This window comes from Microcebus murinus, chromosome 9 (genome assembly GCF_040939455.1).
Source record: "Microcebus murinus isolate Inina chromosome 9, M.murinus_Inina_mat1.0, whole genome shotgun sequence".
Lineage (NCBI taxonomy): Eukaryota > Metazoa > Chordata > Mammalia > Primates > Cheirogaleidae > Microcebus > Microcebus murinus.
This window is the reverse complement of record NC_134112.1, coordinates 102,365,227-102,386,515: the sequence shown is the minus strand read 5'-3', so window position 1 is coordinate 102,386,515 and position 21,289 is coordinate 102,365,227. Positions and strand designations below refer to the sequence as shown.

At 37.3% G+C, this 21,289-nt stretch overlaps 1 protein-coding gene and 1 non-coding gene across 5 annotated transcripts in view; both read left to right on the top strand.

Annotated features, from left to right (window-relative positions):
- LMBR1 (limb development membrane protein 1) overlaps positions 1-21,289 on the top strand; it is a 146,819-nt gene that overhangs the window by 95,630 nt on the left and 29,900 nt on the right. For 3 of the 4 annotated variants that reach the window (XM_076006756.1, XM_012786267.3, XM_012786270.3), the window contains 2 exons: positions 2,980-3,052; positions 4,425-4,448. In XM_076006756.1, the coding sequence (XP_075862871.1) occupies positions 2,980-3,052; positions 4,425-4,448 (97 nt within the window). The remainder of the gene's footprint in view (positions 1-2,979; positions 3,053-4,424; positions 4,449-21,289) is intronic. The other variant, XM_012786269.3, reaches the window with a different exon arrangement.
- LOC142873135 (U6 spliceosomal RNA) lies at positions 15,431-15,536 on the top strand. The gene has a single exon (XR_012921183.1). It is a non-coding gene; the product is annotated as a U6 spliceosomal RNA (small nuclear RNA).

The window sequence follows — 21,289 nt, the reverse complement described above, 5'->3', positions numbered from 1 at the left end:
ACTAATTTTTCTCCCAAACTCGTCTCTTATTACAATATCCTCAAAGCCTTAGTTATCTTTGCCTCTTTTCTTGTTCCTAGCGTGTAATAATAAAGATTATTTATTGAGATTGAGTATATACTACATGCTAGTGATAAGCACTATGTTTTACACACATAATTTTATGTCATCTTGATGATAAACCCATAAGGTAAGTAGTAGTATTCTTACTTTATGGCTGAATTAATGTCAGTTCAGGGAGATTAAGTAGTTTGTATAAGATCATAGATATTTGATATGGAACAGGTTTTGAGCACAGGCTTTGGACCACCGTTCCATTCTGCTATTAGTTCCAGAGTAATAGAACTGCCTTCTTGCTGAGTGGATTTCGTACCTCTCCTGTTTTGCTTATAGTTTTCTCTGTTTAAAATGTCTTTCCTCCTTTTGGTAATTTAAGCTATCTGGTAAGATGTTACTACTATCAAAAACACTGCCCAGGCCAGGTGCGGTGGCTCATGCCTGTAATCCCAGCTACTCAAGAGGCTGAGGCAGGAGGATTACTTGAAGCCAGGAGTTTCAGATCAGCCTGGGCAACATAGTGGACCCCGTCTTTTATAGAAAAAAAATAAACATTGGCCAAAACCTTTTCTCCCCAACTGGAAGTAATCTTTCTTCTTTGACCTTTTGTAACATTTTATTTAAGTTTCAGTTATGACATTTATTTTAATCTTATAATTAAAAAAAATTCATTTTACCTCTTCTGCTACACTAGAATATAATCTGTTTGAGGTCAAGGACTATGTCTTACTCATATTTAAGCCCATAAGCTTATAGTAGTTATGAGGATAGGCTTCAAAGGCACACAACTTTTCTTTGCTCAACCTTTGTTTCTTATGATATAAAATGGGGATGGTAACAATCTGTTCCTTATGGGGTTGCAGAAATCAAGGGGGATAATGCTTGCAGCACTTAGCACACATATCTGTGTGCTACTCATTGTCATACTAAGACATACCTCTGGTGGTAAGTGATTATTGGACAATTTGCACAGTAAGATAAAAATCCTTTTATTGGTTAGATATTAAGAGAAGTAAAAATTGTCAATTCTGATCTAAACAGTAGAAAGTGAGGTGAAGTACCGATGGGAAAGAAACCTTGGGTCACGGCCCCCAGAGTTATACGGTGTCTGTCTACTCCTGTAAAGCCCAGTTCCATCTAGGATCACTCCCCCCAGCTCACTGCATCCAATGGGTCCTTTCAGTGTACCACTCTCTCTTCCTCAGGACCATCACACGTTCCGGCATGTGCTACTCATCACAGCCTACGTGTCGTCTCCTTGGAGAGGCTTCACTGGCTGGCCTGTTTAGGTCTCCCCTTCTCCTTCCTTCCCACCCCTTTATTCCTCATGAGTGGTCTTTCTTTGTCATTATTTGTATGTTTACTTATTATTAATTATTATTTTATTGTTTATTTTTTTCTCCCCTCCCAAGTTTAGGCTCCCAAGGGTAGAGAGTATGTGTATCCAGTGATTAGCTCAGGCCACAGAGGACCATAGATATTTGTTGAAAGACTGAGAATTATTGAATCACTTTAAGTAAATTTCACATAAACCATATAAATTTGATACCCAATAGGGATTGCATGATTTGAGAATTTGTTTTCTGAAAATACCTTGCTGGGCAGCTGAAAGGTTTATATATGTGTATAAACCACACATACACACACATACACACATATACATATACGTGTCTGTGTATACATATATAATACATATATTTTATTTATATATAGTTTTCATCCCGTTGTTTTGTCCATTAACTTCTCACAATTTATTTTTTTGCTGAGAATAAGGAGCTTGGGTTTGAATGATATGGAACATTGATATCAGCTCTGGGCTTTTAGATTTTCCCCAGAGCTAGGAAGATAGTTAAGATCCTTTCATAGAAGGATAGTTGTGTTAACAAAACTAGAATTAAACCAATTTTAGGTTTTATCAATTTTGAAGGCTTTGCAGATAATATCCCATACAATTGGTAACTGATTAGTTTTTTTTTTTTGAACCTATATTGCGTGGGTTGGTGTTGATTGGTTTATATGTAAATAAACCACTTTTCTAGGATTCTACTGGATGATTTTGGTAATAGCAATCTTCAATATTTATGGAATGTTTTTAGTACATTAAAATGACATAAATGGGCCAGTGGCTCACACCTGTAATCCTAGCACTCTGGGAGGCCAAAGGGGGCGGATTGCTTGAGGTTAGGAGTTCGAAACCAGCCTGAGCAAGAGTGAGACCCGGTCTCTACTATAAATAGAAAGAAATTAATTGGCCAACTAATATATATATATAAAATTAGCCGGGCATGGTGGCGCATGCCTGTAGTCCCAGCTACTCGAGAGGCTGAAGCAGCAGGATCGCTTGAGCCCAGGAGTTTGAGGTTGCTGTGAGCTGGGTTGACGCCACGTCACTCACTCTAGCCTGGGCAACAAAGAGAGACTCTCTTAAAAAAACAAAATGAAACAAAACAAAACAAACAAACAAAAAAATGACATAAATGGAAAGTATTACATGTTACTGATGTAGCTTATGGATTCCTTGTTTTAGACATTATGTAGGTAATCATAAATGAGAAAACAAATCTAGCTCTAAGACATTGGCTCAGATATAAAGAGATATTTACTGTATGTAGCTTTTTGGCTGTTTAAAATCCATACATTTGTTTGCCATTGAGAAAGCAGCAGAGTTATTTAGTTTAATCTTTTAAACTTTAAAAATATCCAATTTAAATGTATGTAGGTTTTGCGATAATCAATGTTTAATGTGTTATATATGAAAATATACTTAATTTGTAAATAACATAGTTTGAACATTTTTAATTTGGGTGCTTAGTAATTTGAATGAATACATTATCTAAAATAATAGATCAAATAGCCTAAACATCTTCATAAACACTAGTTTTTAAATTTTGCACTATTGAATAGTTTTATCTTTAAATTTAGATTCTTGAAGACCTGGATGAACAGATTTATATTATTACCTTAGAGGAAGAATCACTCCAGAGACGTCTAAATGGTATGTATATATTACATATTTAGACCAGAATAAAAAACTTTTTAATTAAAAAAAGACATATAATTGAAAGGAAAAAAAAAAAAAGGAAACCTCTTGGTATTTTATGCCGTTGTAAGGAGTGAAGACTTAAGAGTAATAAGGGAACTTCTCCTGTGAAGAAAGTTTGCTACAGGGCTTGGCTGTAATCTAGCGAGGCCTGTTTCATTCCAGCACATTGGCCACTGGGGACCTAGGCATCCCTCTACTACCAACTCCTCATATGCTTTAAGTATATGACTTACAGTTGCTAAGGGAATGCAAATTTGTATGTTGTCGTAGTGACTGTAATATCCCTGTTTCATTTCCCCTTTGTTGGAATCTTTATGATAAATAGTAGTGTGTTTCTTTGATACTAAGGTATCAAATTTGACTCTCAAAGTTTTACTTAGGAACTCTGTTTTTATTTGAGAATACTGTTAATTATCAGCTACTAATCAAGTGGGCATGTCAAAGATTTTAAAGTTTAATTTTTAATTACTGATCATTTTTGGCTTCAGATAAATTAATGAAGAAAGGAGTAATTATGTAGTTTAACAGAGCAATGACATAGTTAGGTAAATTTTCTTTACTTTTACTCAAGTGACCCTCACCCTGTACTCTTTTCTCCTACATAGTCTTTTCAAAAAAAAGTTATAATTACCTATGAAGTATAGCATACACTGCTTGGGTGATGGGTATATCAAAAGCCCAGGCTCCACCGTAATACAATATATAAACATAACAGAATTCAACTTGTACCCCCTAAATCTATTAAAATAAAATAAAAATAAAAAAATGTTGAAACTACCCATCCTCCACCAAGATGAGATTATTAATAGCTAACTATATTTCAGAATCATAATTTGAGGGTGGGTATAAAATGGAAGATTACTTTAAATATGAGATATTGAGAGATAGGAAGAAATACACCTACTTTCTTCGATTATAAATAGTGAATTTAAATCATCAACCCCAAACTGTTGATAATATTTAGAGCTTTGTTCTTAGATCCAGGAATTTCAGTTTGTATCTAATCTGGAGGATTCTTGTCAGTAATGTTATATAGCTTGATACAGATAAACTTTTAGACTGGAATGACATATATCTTTTATTTTTCTAACTTTTTTAAAGCTACTTTATCATTTAAACCCACTTAATTTCAGAATGATAAACTTCCATCAACATCAGTTTTATAAAATTTAATTAAAGCCATTAATATTGTAATAAATTTGTCTTATTTAGTCATGTTACTATGTAATAAACATGTCTGAGTTGTAAAGAATACATGTCAAACTGCCTCCTGCAGTGTGGGATTATGTTTCAGCCTCAGGTATATGCTATTTTTATCTTACAGATCGGGGGCTAAGATCCAGGAAAGGTAAACAGTAGTTCTCCTCGAATTAAAGAATTTAAATGAAGTCTGATCAAAACAAAAACAAAAATATAGCCTTTTCTCAGTTTCCTCTTCCACAGTAGGGGAAAAAAGTCTTTCCAGAATCTTTCTATATCTTTTTATCTCCTCAAATTCAAAAGTAGTTTGTTATATCAAAGAAGTTAAAAAGGAAATTCTTGCTAGAATGCTAAATGTATTATAAAGTAAATCCAAGTCAAAATAAATAAAACACCGCAACGAGCCTAGAAATGTTGTAGAGAAGAGATGGATTGGTTTCGGAGAGGATGAGGAATGATATGATAACTAATGCTAAGTATAATCTTATTACATACCATTTTGATAGGCCATGCACTGTTTATGACTGTTTGGTAAGCTGTCTAAAATGTTTTCCATGAGACTAATTAATGGTATGTTAGGATAATTGTTATGATTTTGTGGTTTGCTTCTGGTTAGCCACTGTGGACTATTTCAGGTGGTAAATAACAGGCTAAATGATTTATGTTTATACCATAGATGATTCTGTGGCAAAATGGACATTTTGACTAATATAGATTAAGAATTGTGAACTTCAGTAGAGTATGTTTATCAAAATGTGCAGAGGAGGCCGGGCGCGGTGGCTCATGCCTGTAATCCTAGCACTCTGGGAGGCTGAGGCGGGCGGATTGCTCGAGGTCAGGAGTTCGAAACCCCGTCTCTACTATAAATAGAAAGAAATTAATTTGGCCAACTAATATATATATATATAAAATTAGCCGGGCATGATGGCGCATGCCTGTAGTCCCAGCTACTCGAGAGGCTGAGGCAGAAGGATTACTTGAGCCCAGGAGTTTGAGGTTGCTGTGAGCTAGGCTGATGCCACAGCACTCACTCTAGCCTGGGCAACAAGCGAGACTCTGTCTAAAAAAAAAAAAAAAAAATGTGCAGAGGAAAAGACAAGGTAAAAATATCATGCTTGCCATTGTTTTTGATCTTTTAAAACAAAATACATTTATTATCTCACAATTCTGGATGCCAGAAATTTGAATCCAGTAAAGCTGGGAAGAAATTAAAGCCACTTTAAAAGAAAGTATAGAAATAGGAAGTTAGTAAGCTAAACTTTTTAAATCTTGTTTTTATTTTATTTAACTTTGTATTATATCAGATGTGTTTTATCAAAAATTATTTTATATTTTAAATTATAAAACAAAAGTAAAGTTTTAATTTTTTTACTTTTGGTATTAAAAAGGACTGCAGAATAATGAGAGTAAAAGACTTTTAAAAAATACAGATTACAGTGTTGATTTATCCCGTAATTCATGGTGGCATTTTTCCAGTGGCACACTGAGTGTGTTTTTATTAGCCCGCATTGGATGTGTGATACATATCACAGGACTCGGGGACGTCTGCTCGGCTTACTATGAGCTCAGCTTTACAGTTATCTTAGCAAACATGCTGCTTAAACAATATCAAGAAGTGCTTTACTGTAAGAATAACATTTTTTTTCTTGAAGGTACTTTTTCTCTTAACTACTTGTGATAGTCATTATATTATTGGAGTTGAGTTTTCATTTGTGGTTTATAAAATATCAGTATGAAACCCCAGCATTTTGGAAGGCTGAGATGGGAGGATTGCCTGAGCTCAGGAGTTTGAGGCTACAGTGAGCTATGATTGCACCACTGCACTGCAGCCTGGGTGACAGAGCAAGACCCTGTCTCGAAAAATAACACATCAGTGTAGCTTTATGATGGAGTGCCTGATTGTGACTTCTCCACTGTTCTTATTTGGCGCTTGATGATGCTGGGGTTTAATGCTGTTGGGAGGTTTTATTCTTGTTATATTGTCATTATTTCATAAAATGTGTTAGTAAAATGAAGCAAAGCTGTGCACTATTATAATGTTGATCAGCAACCTGAAGAAGCCGTCCCATCCAGCCTGCTCTCTACTCCTTCCCCTTTTTGTTTATTGTACATCATAAGCACCAGATGTGGTGCAGACGAATTAAGTCTCTGAGTCTCAAGATTATAGGATAGTTCACTGAAGAAAAGGGGGCAGAAAGGGTAAGAATTTACAGATTTTTATCTAGTGTTTAAACAACTTGAAAATAAGAAAGAGGGGAACAAGTTCTGTATGCTCCTAGAGCAAGAGGGACCCCAGAGCTCCTGTCATTTGGCTAAGGCAGCGCCTCTCCTGTGTCCCCATTATCATGGCAGGAGTAGAAAGATGCCCACATAACTCACCATGACCTTGGCAGGACCCCCACCCAACCTTGGCAGGACCCCCACCCTTCCCATCCCTCAGCACACAGCCTGTCTTCTACTGTGTGCCTTGAGACCCTCATGACTAATGGATACATTGTGCCCTTCTCCCCTCTTCATCATGGGCAGTATAAGGGGCCCAGAACCCCCAGGTTCCTTGCATCCTGTCTCTTCACCCCCATGTCTCTATACGTCTCATTTCTGACCTGATTTTCCACTTTACCCTAGCTCCTGAAACTTTCTGCTTGTACCATTTGGAATGGAGAGCTAAACCATCAAAAAACCTCTGTGTCTTTAACCTTCACCTTCTTGTTCAAAGAAACTTGGGCTCTCCCCTGCACACATTGCTTCTCCTGCAATGCTCTCACTTGGTGGCTCTGTTCTTCCCCACACCCCCATAGTTTGGGTAGGTGCCCTCTTGTTCTCTTTGGTGCTCTCCAACACATCAAACCTTGTGTCATCAGACTATGACCTCTTCCCGTCATCTCTTCACCTTCCAGGCTATTCCTTCTCCTTCCTCAATGATTTTAGCACCTTCTTCCTTGTCATTATCTCTGAATAGGGTGTTCACTGCCTGCCCTATTCATGGTGATTTCAGTGTCCACGCATGTGGCCTTTCTGACACTCTGGGAAACTCCTTGCCCTCTCCTTTTTGTTTTTTTCCAGCATATTACAAATGGGGGTACAAATGTTAGGTTACATATATTCCTTTTGTCCTGCCTGAGTCAGAGCTATAAGCATGTCTGTCCCCCAGATGGTACGCACTGCACCCATTAGGTGTGAATATACCCAAATCCTCTTTGCCCCCCACCTGCAAACTAGCACTCTCTCTTTTTGGATCATTTGCTCAAGCCCCTCATGCCCAAATGTCACCCAGACCCTGCCATCAGCAGTAACTCAAGTCCTTGCGTGATCTCACAGTCAAGCATCCCTCTCTCTAGCTACCGCCTCTTATTTTCCCAGTTCACTTCTAGTGCTCCAATGCCTACGATTCTTCGATGTAGAGACTTAACATGCCACTTATCCTGGTAACTTTTCCTTAACCTCCATCCCCTATTTCCTCCATACCCCTACTTCCTTATGCAGTTTAAATTCCTGGGCCATTGTTAAAACCAGTCCTTTGTACATGCTCTCAGCTTTCTTTCCCTGTCCTACTGTACTGCATGAGGGCCTGGCAAAGCCTGAGCCTCGGTGGTCTCCGGCTGTCCCTGGTGTCTGCACTCACTCCTGGTTAGCTGACAGCCCAGCCAGCTGCCTGGCCTTCCTTTAAATACATGGCCAGTATCTTACATTTATTTTACATTCTCCTGGATGACTTTTTTATGTCTTGTCTTTCCTCACATCTTCTTCACCATCCTGAGTCTCAGTCGATGATCTTGTTTTCTATTTTCTTGAGAAAACAGAAGCAATCTGAGAGGATTTTCACAAGCCTTGTCTTCCATACCAATTCACCTTCCTGAAGTTCTCACATTCATGGTCTCTTCTGGTGCCGTGGCTGAATTGTCTGTGCTCCTGGCTAAGGCCAGCGTCTCTGCTGCCCTGGGTTTTGTCCCTTTACACTGACTTAATGGCACAACTCAAGCAATTCTTCCTTCCACAACTTGTGATCAGTTCTTCCCCAACTGGATCCTTCCCATCAGCCTAGAGATATGCTGTAATTTTTCCAGAAGGAAAGAAAGAGAGAGAGAGAGACAGGCATCTGTGTTGACCTCCTATCCCCTCTAGCTCACCACCTCATTGCTTTGCTCTTCTTTATGGCAAAGCTCACCAGAGTGGTGTGCTCATGGGTTTCTGTTCCATGCTTAATGTTTTGTTGTGAACTCACTCTTGCTTCTACTATGCTAGGAGATGCTGTCATCACGTTGGTCTGTGACTTCACAGTCTTCCTCTTACTTTCTTTTCTCCTTGAAATATTTTTCATTCCACTTGGTTTTCAGTTCATCACATTTGTTCCTTTTATTAAATGGGCTCCATTTTCTTAATCTGCTTTGCTGGTTTTTCTCTGTGTTTATAACTTCTTTACTTGGAGTGCCTTAGGCCTCATTCCTTAAACTTCTCTTCTCTATTTGGTTTTACTCCCTGGTTATCTCATCTGATCTCATGGCTTTAAATACTATCTATAAGCTGCTGACCTCTTCTCTGAACTTTAAACCTAATGATCCAACTGTCTGGTAGACATTTCAATTTGGATGTCTAATAGGCATTTATTTATTTATTTATTTTTTGCAACACAGTCTTGCTCTGTTACCTGGGCTAGCATACAGTGACATCATCATAGCTCACTACAACCTAAAACACTTGGGGCTCAAGTGATCCTCCTGCTTTGGCCTCCCAAGTAGCTGGGACTATAGGCACGCACCACCATACCTGGCTAATTTTTCTATTTTTTGTAGAGATGGGGTCTTGCTCTTGCTCAGGCTGGTCTTGAACTACTGACCTCAAGTGTTCTTCTTGCCTTGGCCTCCCAGAGTGCTAGGATTACAGGCATTTGGCACTGCAACTGGCCTACATCTTAAATATATCTTATCCAAGATGAACTTAAGATCTTATCTCAACTTCTTCTTCTATTATAGTCAGCTATGTCTGCAAGTGGCAAATCATTCTTCCTATCCTTAGAGTCTCTTTCTCTTCATTCCCACATGGATTCCTTCAGCAAGGCTGTTGTTTTTAGCTTCACAATAGCTCCAGAATCTGACCATGTCTCACCACCTATACTGCTACTCCCCTGGTTTGAGCAATAATCACCCCTTTTAGAGTTTTTTGCAGTTAGCTTCCTAGTTGGCTTCTAGGCATCTGTCTTTAGCCTTATGAGTGAGAGAGAATCTTCACAAATGTAAGTCAAATCTTCTCACTTATTTGCTCAAAGACCTGAGATGCCTTCCTTTTCCTTCTGAGTAAGAGTTACCCTGATGCCTCCTTCCAGTGGACCCCCTGATGCCACCCCTTGCTATCTCCTTACTGCTCCTCTCACTGAAGCCCCTCCCCCCTCAGGGCATCTGTACTCCCTTCCACCTTTTCTCTTTGGGTCTGGGCCTAAATGTGGGGCTTTCCCACTCTGGAGTGAGCCTTGTAGGTATCTGTTTGATATCACCATGCTCCCCTCCACTCCCTTTCCTGCTTTATTTTTTTCTATAGCACTTTCTACTACCTGACATACTAACTCTTTTGCTTTTTGTATATTGCTACACACTAGAACAAAGACTCCACAGGGGCAGGTATTTTCTTAGTTTTTGTCCTATCTGTACCCTGATCCTGTAATTCTGCTACACACATGGTGGGTATGTAGTAAGTATTTGTCCCATCAGTAAATGAATAGATGGAAAACATACATGGCATAGAAATGAAGAAGGAAGGGAAAATAAAATTTGGTGACAGGCTCAGACAGAGAGTATTTAGGAAGGCCCAGAGTGGGGACCGCTGAGGACATGCCATGGTTGGGGGATAGGAGGACCGTGCGTAGCACAGTGTCAGTGAAGAAGCAGAAGTAAGGTGCTTACTCCTGTTCTGGCCATGAAACGTGAGCATTCTAGAGTTGTTTCTACTGTAAGACCCCTGAAGAGTAAGTAGCCTGACAGAAATTCCCATTATATTAATTGTGGCAGAAAATTGTTTGTAATTTCTTCCCAGCATTAAGAAGATACATATATCATTAACATGTTTAAATGTTTAAGTAATGCAACAGCATTAATTGAAATAATTAGCTTTTGTGTGTGTATATAGCCCATGGGTGTACTGGGTAACTTTAGAAGTAGTACCATAATGAATAAAAATTATTTTTTGTTAAGTTCAAAACCTCCACAGTTCTTTTAATGTAATTTATTAAGAAAATATTATAGCCTTTGAACTTAATAATTCAATTCAATTTTGTCAGATACTATTTTCATCTTAATGATAACAAGTTATTAGTGTATCACTTTTTGTAGCAATTATTAATACTTTCCTCCTTGATTGTAATCTTTTAAAGTCCTTTCTATTGAAGCTTGCATTAATTCTTCTTAAGAACACAGATGATGTAGTTGTTTCATTTTTGCTTAGTGTCAGGTTGCAATACCTTTATATCCTGAAAAATAAAGGGATTGAAAAACACAAGACATGTATTATATGACCTTTTCATGGAACTTAGGGACCTTTCAAAAGCACTTAGTGTCATCATCAGTCCTTGAATCTTGCTATTTATAACTAAGTTGAGTTTGCCAGGGAATTTTATGAAGGTGCCAAGGTTTAGGATGTTATTTATGGTTCCTTTAGAGTAGTAGCATCCTGTTAGAGGCATTTCCCATTATCATTGGCAAGATGATTTGCTAATTTGGTCATTACTTATCTGATGTCTTTCATGTAACACATTTGATGATACAAGGGAACTCACATCAGATTTTATCTTATGTCCTCTAAATTACTTTCATCTCGGATTTCTCCAGGCATTCTTCTAGGTCCTGGCAGTGGCCATTCTAAGGTTCTGTTTGCTGTTGGCTATGTCACTGAAGTGTGAATGTCTTGAATTTATCAGACTCTAGGCCACTTTGAGAAATGTCTGGACTTAGCCTGAAAATGATCAAATATCAGCAAAAACCATTTGTGTCCAAGGGTCTGAAATAGTCAAAGATGCCTTGTCAGCTTCTTGGCCCTTTTATCACATTTGTAACAATAAATGTGGCCCCAACAAATTATTTTTGCAAGAAATAAGGTAACTGCAAGAGATATAAGCTTATATGATATCAATAGATGAGGAATGCTTTGGAATAATAAATTAGAATAATATGAATCAAGTATCATATATTCTAGGAAATTTAGAGAGAGAAGTTCTATAAAAATGATCCAGATTTGATTTGTTAAACAGAAGATGAACTTAAGGTACATGAGCTGCTTTTTCAACTACAACTTTTGTGGATGATGGTATTCCCAGTGTAGCATGTACAAATTTGAAGGTTAAAACATGGTCTTAGCATCTTATCTACTGGTAGTTCATATCCAAAGTAGAAAAAAAAGCTGAACCTTTATTTTAATTGTACATATTACTATATGATGTGCTTAAAGCTGATTGTTTAATATTCTATCTTGTTTGTAGTCATTAATAAAGTATATTTGCATTTTCACAGTGTATTAAATATGAAAAGTCGCACATTACTAGGTATATGGTCAGCCATATTTTTGTGCACATGTTAGAAGTAAACAGAAATTATTATTTTAATAAACACTAGCATTGCAAATGGAATAGACACAGAAGCAGAGTTTCTGAGTGCACGGGCTGTCTTCTGTATAGAGAGCAACAGTGTGGAAACAGACATGTCAGAGACTCGAGCGTCCAGGCTTCAGTTTCCACGTGGTTCCCAGAGTCTGTCTTGTCAGACTTGGCTCCGTGGTATACAGTAAGTGGTGTTTACTTAGGGAGGTGGAACTTGTTTGCTCTGTGAATTATTAGGAATCTTGGGCTTTAACAATAAAGTTGCTTGCATAAGTGATTAGAAATAATATACCGCATTTGTGTGCCTCACATTCTTAGTGATAGAGAATGCTTGTCACATTTGGATAAGATTTTCTAATCAAGCTTTTTTTGGTTATATTCTAAATTAAAAGGCTAAATGTAAAAATAATCTGTTTATATTAATACTAGAGTTATCTACTTCCAAATAGTATTCATTATGATACTAAGTTTAGGGCACTGAATTGTTTAGGGTGCTGAATTGTTTAAAGAGATAATTTTATTACATCAAGTCATTTGAATTGTGTACATACCAAATTAGAAATTTATATTTGTTTTTAGAAATACATTACATATTTTAAATTAAATCATTAGTATCTCTTCTTTAACGTACGAAGGCTATTTTATGTATTAAGTTAAGAATATCTATGTATTATGAAAAGGTGCAAGGACAACTTAATTTATTGAAGCAATGCTGTACTTTGGGAAATTCTGTTATCTTTGAAGCAAAACATTTTCAATACTAGTTTTCAAAACTACAGTAGTTTCTCAGCCTAAGAATAAAGCTGGGAAGAGTTGCCTTCAGCTATTAGTTTTCCTGAATCCGAAGAGACAGGTGGAGCAGGATCAAAAATACTATTTGATCAAAGTTATTGGCTCTGAAGGTATTCTTACCTATGTAAAAAAGATGAAAGATGTTGTTTTTATTGCATGCTAGTAACAGTGTAATTTTGAACTAATTGGTGTTGAACTGCCAGTCACCTAAGGGGAATGCAAATAGATACTCTTACAATCTCCTTTGAGGTAGTGAAATCTTATGTCAGGACTGGAAGAAAAACAGAGTAATACCGTTAAATTGACCTTAAATGAGCTGCTTTGTGGTTTTCTTGGAGAATCCCTTTTTATTTTTTATGACTTGTCCAAACAGGTTTTGTCTACCAATTTGACTTATTGACTAGACAAAGTTGACATTACACATTTTAGATTCATTTTGAAATAAAGTAGTGATAATACAGTTCTTCAGGATATTTTATTTTTGTGGTGTAACTTAAATTCACATAATATGTCATTATTTGTTTGCAGTGTGTCATAATTTCTTTCAATAGCCATCCTTTCCTTCTGGTGAAATATTCTGCCAAAAAAAGCTTACTTTTCCACTTAGGTATGGATATATTACCATATGATAAAGGATGGTAATATCCTTGAATATTGTATTATTTCAGATGAATCTAGTCATTTAATAAAAGCATGGTTTATTTGAGGATGATAAGAATGTATTCTTGACTTGTGTATGCAAGTCAATATTTATTAATTACCTGTTATGTGCCTGGTATGTGTCACCTGAAAAGAAAAGCACAGCATTTCAGAAATGCCACTTTAGGTATTTTCCTTTGAAAAATCATACATTGAGTAGTCTAGACATTTGTATTGAGCTTTGTCGACATTCCCACAAAGTAGGCATTTATGTCTTTTCACTTAATTTCAAATTGGCAGCAGAAATACTGTCTATTCTGATATCCATTCCCTTTCAAAATTCTGAATACTCATCAGATTGTTTTTTCTAGCCTTGAACTGATTACTGAAATAATATTTCTTTAAAAGCATAGGGAATGAAATGTAGTTTGGAATTGTATTTCTAATTAATGAGATACAGAAGTTAAATGAGCTTTAATTACAGATACACACCATTTAATTTATAAAGAATTAGGATAAAAGGTAAAATATACTTATTACTAAGATTATTATATAGTTTGAGTTTTGATTCAAAGCCACTTGAAAATCTTATAAAGCTATGCTATCTTATTGTAAATCTTCTCATTATATGGAAATGTTCATTAATTCTGTAACTTAATTGCTTCCCCTTTTGCTTTGGCTGCCAGAATCTAAAAACTAAATTCGTAGTCAAAAGTTTAGTAGCTTTGCATCACACTACCTCAATACCTCTGTACTGTCTGTATCCTTACTGTCTTACAAGTATGTCAGTTACATATTAAGAAGTAAAACAGTCAAACTGATGAGGTCTGGAAATACTATATAACACTTCAGTGCATTTGAGACCTCAGGTTCTTTAAAAGAAAGGGTATTGAGTGTTCTCTCTTTAGCAATGGGCAGAAGTGAACAAGGAGACACAAAGGGGATGAGATTTACTTTTCCTGGAAGCCTGGGATAAGACTGAGATGTTGTAATTCCCCAGGGACACTTAGTGCTAGAGGCCTCTGAATTCCCTTGGTGATATTGCATTTTCCCCCTTGCTGCAAGGGTTGGTCTGGTCCTGCTGACTTGCATTGTTGGACTGAATCTTCCTTTCAGCCTCTTCCTTTGAGAAAGAGCCACTATTTGCACTAGAGAGACCCAGTGAGGCTTCTTTCTCTTGAATCAGTTTTTCTGGACAGTTGGTCCCTAGTTTCCAAGAACAGGACTTGCTCAGCCTTCTAGCTGGTTTGTCATTGTCTGAGGGACTGTCTGGCCAGATTAGGTGTGAAGGAAACAGCAGCAGGAGATAGAGAAAAATTACTACTTGTTTAAAGCTGAGTGAAGAAGACTAGGAGTAATATCTAGAACAAGTGGTTCCCACTGAAGTTAACAATTAATGGGAGAGACAAATAAGAATATGTACTTAGCTCCCAAAAGTAATAAGAACTTTCAAGGAGATGTAATTAAAACAACAACAACAAAAAAAACTGCCTCGAACTTAAAAAAAAAAATTAAAAGCTTAATAGACAAAAAGTGAGATAGTCCTTATGGTAGACAAAATAATGGTCCTCCAAGATGTCAAAGTCCAAATGCTCAGAACCTGTGAATATGTTGCCTGGCATGGCAAAAGGGATTTTGCAGATGTGATAAAGTTAAAGGCCTTGAGATTATCCTGGATTATTTGGTGGGCCCATTGTCATCATGATAGTTGTTCTAAGTGAAAGATTGAGACAGAAGGGTCAGAAAAGTACACAGGAGAGTGGAAGAAGAGATGGGAGTGATTTGAGGAAGAGGCCATGAGCCAAGGAATCCAGGTGGCCTTTCGGAGCTGGATGAGACAAGGAAATATTTTCTCCCCCAGAATCTCCAGAAGAAACACAGTCCTGCTGAGATCTGGATTTTGGCACTTCTAAGTTCCAGAACTGTAAAACAGTAAATATGGGTTGTTTTAACCCAGAAACCTCATGGTAATTTGTTACAACAGCAATAGGAAATTAATACAGTCCTTCTGAAAATTTAATTAATCATCTGCTAGAATCAAGTGGAAGAACTATTTTATGTCACAGACCAAAAGTGAAGGAAACAAAGAGAAGAAAATCATTAATGAAATAATAGACATGGTGCTCAGTTTGGCAGCACATACACTAAAATTGGAATGATACAGAGAAGATTAGCATGGCCCTTGTGCAAGGATGACACCAAATTCATGAAGTGTTCCATATTTTTACAGCCAACATCATACTGAATGGGGAAAAATTGAAAGCATTCCCACTTAAAATGGGTTTCAGTTCTATTCCCATTAGAACTGGAACCACACAAAGTTGCCCTCTATCACCACTTCTATTCAACATAGTGCCAGAAGTCCTAGCCAGAGCAATCAGACAAGAGAAGGAAATCAAGGGCATTCAGATGAAGGCAGAAGAGGTCAAACTATCACTCTTTGCTGATGATTTGATCTTATATCTAGAAGATCTTATATCTAGAAAACTCCAAAGATTCTGCCAAGAGACTCCTGGAATTGATAAATAAATTCAGCAAAGTCTCAGGTTATAAAATCAATGTACACACACAGTAGGTTTCATGTACACCAACAACAGTCAAACTGAGAACCAAATCAAAGACTGAATACCTTTCATAATAGCAACAAAGAAGATAAAATACCTAGGAATATATTAAACTAAGGAGGTAAAAGACCTCTACAGGGAGAACTGCAAAACACTGAAGAAGGAAATAGCAGAGGATGTAAACAGATGGAAAACCATACTATGCTCATGGGTCAGCAGAATCAGCATTATTAAAATGTCTATACTACCCACAGTGATCTACAGATTCAATGCAATCCCTATTAAAATATCAATATCATTTTTTTGCAGATCTAGAAAAAATAATTCTATGCTTTGTATGGAACTAGAGAAGACCCCATATAGCCAAAGCAATCTTAAGCAAAAAGAACAAATTGGGAGGCATCAATCTACCAGACTTCAAACTATCCTATAAGGCTACAGTAATCAAAACAGCATGGTATTGGCACAAGAACAGAAACATAGACCAATGGTACAGGACTGAGAACCCAAATATAAAATCATACTCAAATAACTATCTGATCTTTGACAAAAGAGACAAAAACATACACTGGGGAAAAGAACCCCTATTCAATAAATGGTGCTGGGAAAACTGGATAGCCACACGTGGAAGACTGAAACAGGATCCACACCTCTCACCTCTTACAAAAATCAACTCATGATGGATAACAAACTTAAACCTAAGGCATGAAACCATAAGAATTCTAGAAGAAAATGTTGGAAAAACTCGTATAGACATTAGTGTAGGCAAAGAATTTATGAAGAAGACCCTGAAAGCAATTACAGCAACAACAAAAATAAATAACTGGGACCTGGTCAAATTAAAAAACTACTGCACAGTCAAAGAAACTGTCACTAGCGTGAATAGACAACCTTACAGAATGGGAGAAAATATTTGCATGCTATAAATCCAATAAAGGGCTGATAACTAGAATTTGTATAGAACTTAGGAAAATCAGCAAGAAAAAAGCAACTCCATTAAAAAGTGGGCAAAGGACATCAACAGAAACTTTTCAAAAGAGGATAGACTTATGGCCAACAAACATGAAAAAATACCCAGCATCTCTTATCATGAGGCAAATGCAAATCAAAACCACAATGAGATATCACTTAATTCTAATGAGAATGGCTTTTATCAAAAAGTCTCCAAACAACAAATGTTGGGATGGATGTGGAAAGATAGGAATGCTGATACACTGTTAGTAGGATTGCAAACTAGTACAGTCTGTATGGAAAGTAGTATGGAGATACCTCAAAGAAAACTAAAAGTAGACATACCATTCGACCCAGCAATCCCACTACTGGGTATTTACCCAAAGGAAAAAAAAGACATTCTGTAAAAAGGATACCTGCACTCCAATGTTTATAGCAGCACAATACACAATTTCAAAGATGTGGAAACAACCCAAGTGCCCATCAATACATGAGTGAATTAATGAAATGTGGTATATGTATACCATGGAATACTACTCAGCCACAGACAAGTGATGAACTACCTATTGTATCATCCTGGAGGGAACTGGAGCCCATTCTTCTAAGTGAAGTATCACAAGAATGGAAAAACAAACACCACATGTACTCACCATTAAATTGGTACTAATCAATCAACATTAATGTGCATATATGGGAAGTAACATTCATAGGGTGTTGGGCAGGTGGGAGGGAAGAGAAGGGGATGGGTAAATTCACACCTAATGGATGTGGTCTGTGCTATTTGGGGGATGGGAATACTTGTTGCTCTGACTTGGGCAGTGCAAAGGCAAGTTATGTAACCAAAGTGTTTGTACCACCATAATATTCTGAAATAAAAAAAAATAATAAAATTAAAAAAAAAGAAATAATAGAGATGGACTAGTGAGCTAAGATAACTAATGTAAATAATAGACATCTAGCAGGAGAAAAGAGAACAAATACAAAAAGTAGGCAAGTAAATAATACAAGAAAATGTCAAGGATTTGAAGAGAGGCTTAAGTATAGATTAAATGAACACAGAGACCTAGGCAAGATTATTAAACAGTAAATTTAAGATTTGTATTTAACTTAAAAGATTCTTGAATTCCAAGAATCACAGGAAAAAAAAAACCTTACAAGTTTTCACATAGAAAAATTCCTTAAAAAGAAGAAAGAGATCAACATCAAGCTTCCCATGCTAGGCATTACAGAATATCTGTAGTTGTAAAGAGAGAATAAAGATGACAAATTAGCTGGGCTTGGTGGTGCACACTGGTAGTCCCAGCTGAGGCTGAGGCAGGAGGATCACTTGAGCCCAGGAGACTGAGGTTACAGTGAGCTATGGTGATGCCACTGCACTCTAGTCTAGGCAACAGAGTGAGACCCTGTCTCTAAAAACAAAAACGAAGACAAAACTCATATGTTCCTAAAGATGACATGTATCTATTAGGGGAAAGAAAAAGGCATCCATTCATTTGTTCATCAGTTCATTCATTTTATGTCTGTGTATTGAGTATCTGGTTTGTGCCAGGCACTAACTTCCATACTGAAGGAAATATTTAGTAATAGCCTTGAACTAAATATTTTAAAAACAATCTCAGCAAGATCCAGGAGTTGAGGGGATGGGTAGGAAGCATTGAAAGAATATGAAAGAATGAAAGTGCCATGAGTTTCACCTTGGCATAGGGTAAATTACCCATAAAAGGATCCCTGCAGCATTGGGACTATGGTATATTGATAATATAATGAAAAAATATGAGTCTTAAGAATGGTAAACTAACCATTTGAAGTACCAGATTAACATGGGGAAACGAATAAACAAAAGTTTCATTAGCTAGGTAGAGAAGAAAATGAAGAAATAAAGAGCAAAATAAAATAACAAGAAATTACAAAATTATATGAGAGGATAAAGAGTACAAGTCTTCCTATTAAGTCAACTTATGGATGGCAGAATTTAGTCCCTTGATGTCACTGTTGAGCTACTTAGAAAGCTCATTCTGTGTCTAAATTATGTGAAATTATTTACCTGTTTTTAAGCTAATTTGAGTTGAGTTTCCTGATTCAGTGGAAAGTATCCTAATAGATACACCCCCTTTTGCAGCTGAGAACACTGAGGTTCAGAGAACCATAAACCTAAAAGGATGAGAAGAGGAGAAAACCACAATAAAATTTTGGAATTTAGCAGACCTCAAAAAATTTTGGAAGTACCCAATTTAGCCACCCAAGGAAGCTGAATTCTATGCCATCTGTGCTTGATTTATACCCCAGAGTCCCCCAAAGTCTCAAAATGGGGCACCATCAAATGAAGTGGAGTTAGCCACTTCATAATGATTGGTTGAAAATCATATCATGAAGTGGTTTGATCCCTACATCTTTTCCTTCCATGCAAGGTACCAGGCAACTGCCTCTAACCCCAGCAGAAGAGTGAGGGTGGTTCTCCAGAGAGAGTAAAACAGAGTCTTTGGCCTGGGTACAGTTGCTGGTAGAAGCAAAGGATTCAGTTGAGTGCTTGACTAAATGCGTAAGTTTCTGTCTTCCTTTACTTGGATAGCCAGGCTTAATCCTCCAAGAAAGAGGTAAGAAGGGTCTTAGCTGGGGTCTTCTTCCAGCCTGAAAGGATGAACGTGTCTAGCAATAAGGTGTCCTCAATGAAAAACCCAGCTAGATTATTCTACAGGAAATATCACTGTTGTCAAGTCCTATCAACACAGTCTTGGGTTTGAAATCAGCAATTTTAGTGCTTCATTCTTAAATATGAGCAAACAAACTGAGGCTCACCAGACATCTGGGAAACCTTCCCATATGAAACAAACAAACAAATAGGAACACCTGGGGGAGATAGAATATGCACAGGAGAAAAAAACCCTCAAAATAATCCCTCAATATCCTGAGAAAGACAGAGGCTGCATTCCTGAGAAAGACCAGGATTCCAGAAAAATGGAATATCTAGTAAGCAGAAAGGGATTCTTGAAATTTAGAAATAATAATATCTCTAAAAGATTGGAAGATAAAGAACTCTTCCAGATAATAGGTCAAAATGACAAAAATGGGGAAAATAGGAGACGAGAGTTAATATTAGAGAACTAGTGCAAGAGATCCAACATCCAGCTAATAGGAATTCCAAGTAGAGGAGAGAGCATGTGGTGGAGGAAATGACAAAATCAGGAACATTTCTCAGATCTAAAGGACATGAATTTGGAGATTGAAAGGGCTTACCTAGTGCCCAACATTTAAAAATGGACTCACAGTGAGAACACTGGGGACAAAGATCCTACATGGTTTGAAAGGGAAAGGAAAAACCATTCACATTCAAAGGGACAATAAGAGTAGTGTCAGACTTTTCAAAAGCAACATTAGAAGCTGGAAGACAATGAAGTAAATGACATCAGAATTCTGAAGGGCTCTCTCTGAAGGAGAATTAGTTTTGACCTAGATTTTTATATTTAACCAAACTATAAGAGCAAAGATAAAATGTTCAGACGTGCATAGTCTCCAAGAATTTACCCCTCATTCATATTTTCTTACCAAGCCACTGGAGGATATGCATTACCTAAACAAAGGAGTAAATCAAGAAGAGATACGGGCTATGTGGGAAACATGAGGTGCTCCGTAGGAGACAAGGGAGGCTGGTCCCGGGGCGACAGTGTGGAGGGCAGCCAGTCTAGAGTGGGCAGTCCTAAAGACTGGTGTAGAAATGTCTTCAAGAAAGTGAAATTCATAGCATAACTGAGGAATATAGAAACTAAGAGAAAATAAAGACATTTGGTAGGAAAGTTTGGCTTTGAATTAATGTTAAGTACATAGAAAATCAAGCAAATGAAAAAGAAATGACTGGGTGCTATGGCTCACGCCTGTAATTCTAGCACACTGGGAGGCCAAGGGGGGAGGATTACTTTAGCTCAGGGGTTTGAGATCAGCCTGAGCAAGAGTGAGACCCCCGTTTCTACTAAAAATAGAGAAATTAGCTGGGTGTCATGGTGCCTGTGCCTGTAGTCCTGACTACTTGGGAGCCTGAGGCAGGAGGATCGCTTGAGCTCAGGAGTTTGAGGTTGCTGTGAGCTATGATGATGCTAGCCAGGGCGACAGAGCAAGACTCTGTCTCAAAAGAAAAAAAAATTGCTAATTCTAGGAGTGAGAAGAATGTTGTTAAGGAAGGAAAGAAACCGGTCATAGTTTATGTGGGTAAGCAGTGGATAGCATTTCTGTTGTTATAATATAGACATTGAATATCAATCTAGCCATTACTGATATGATCATATTGGTAGAAAGGGAGGAGTGAAGAGGTGTGCAGGTCAGACCCTTGAATTCTCATCTGCCACAGTGTGAAGGCAATAGGGAATGCTTAACGCTGGAAAAAAAAATAGTTAAAGGAAGACGAATGCTAAAAGAATTGGCTAAGCAACTGTCTTTGGAGAACTAGGAGGGAGGAGGGCATGAAAACAAACC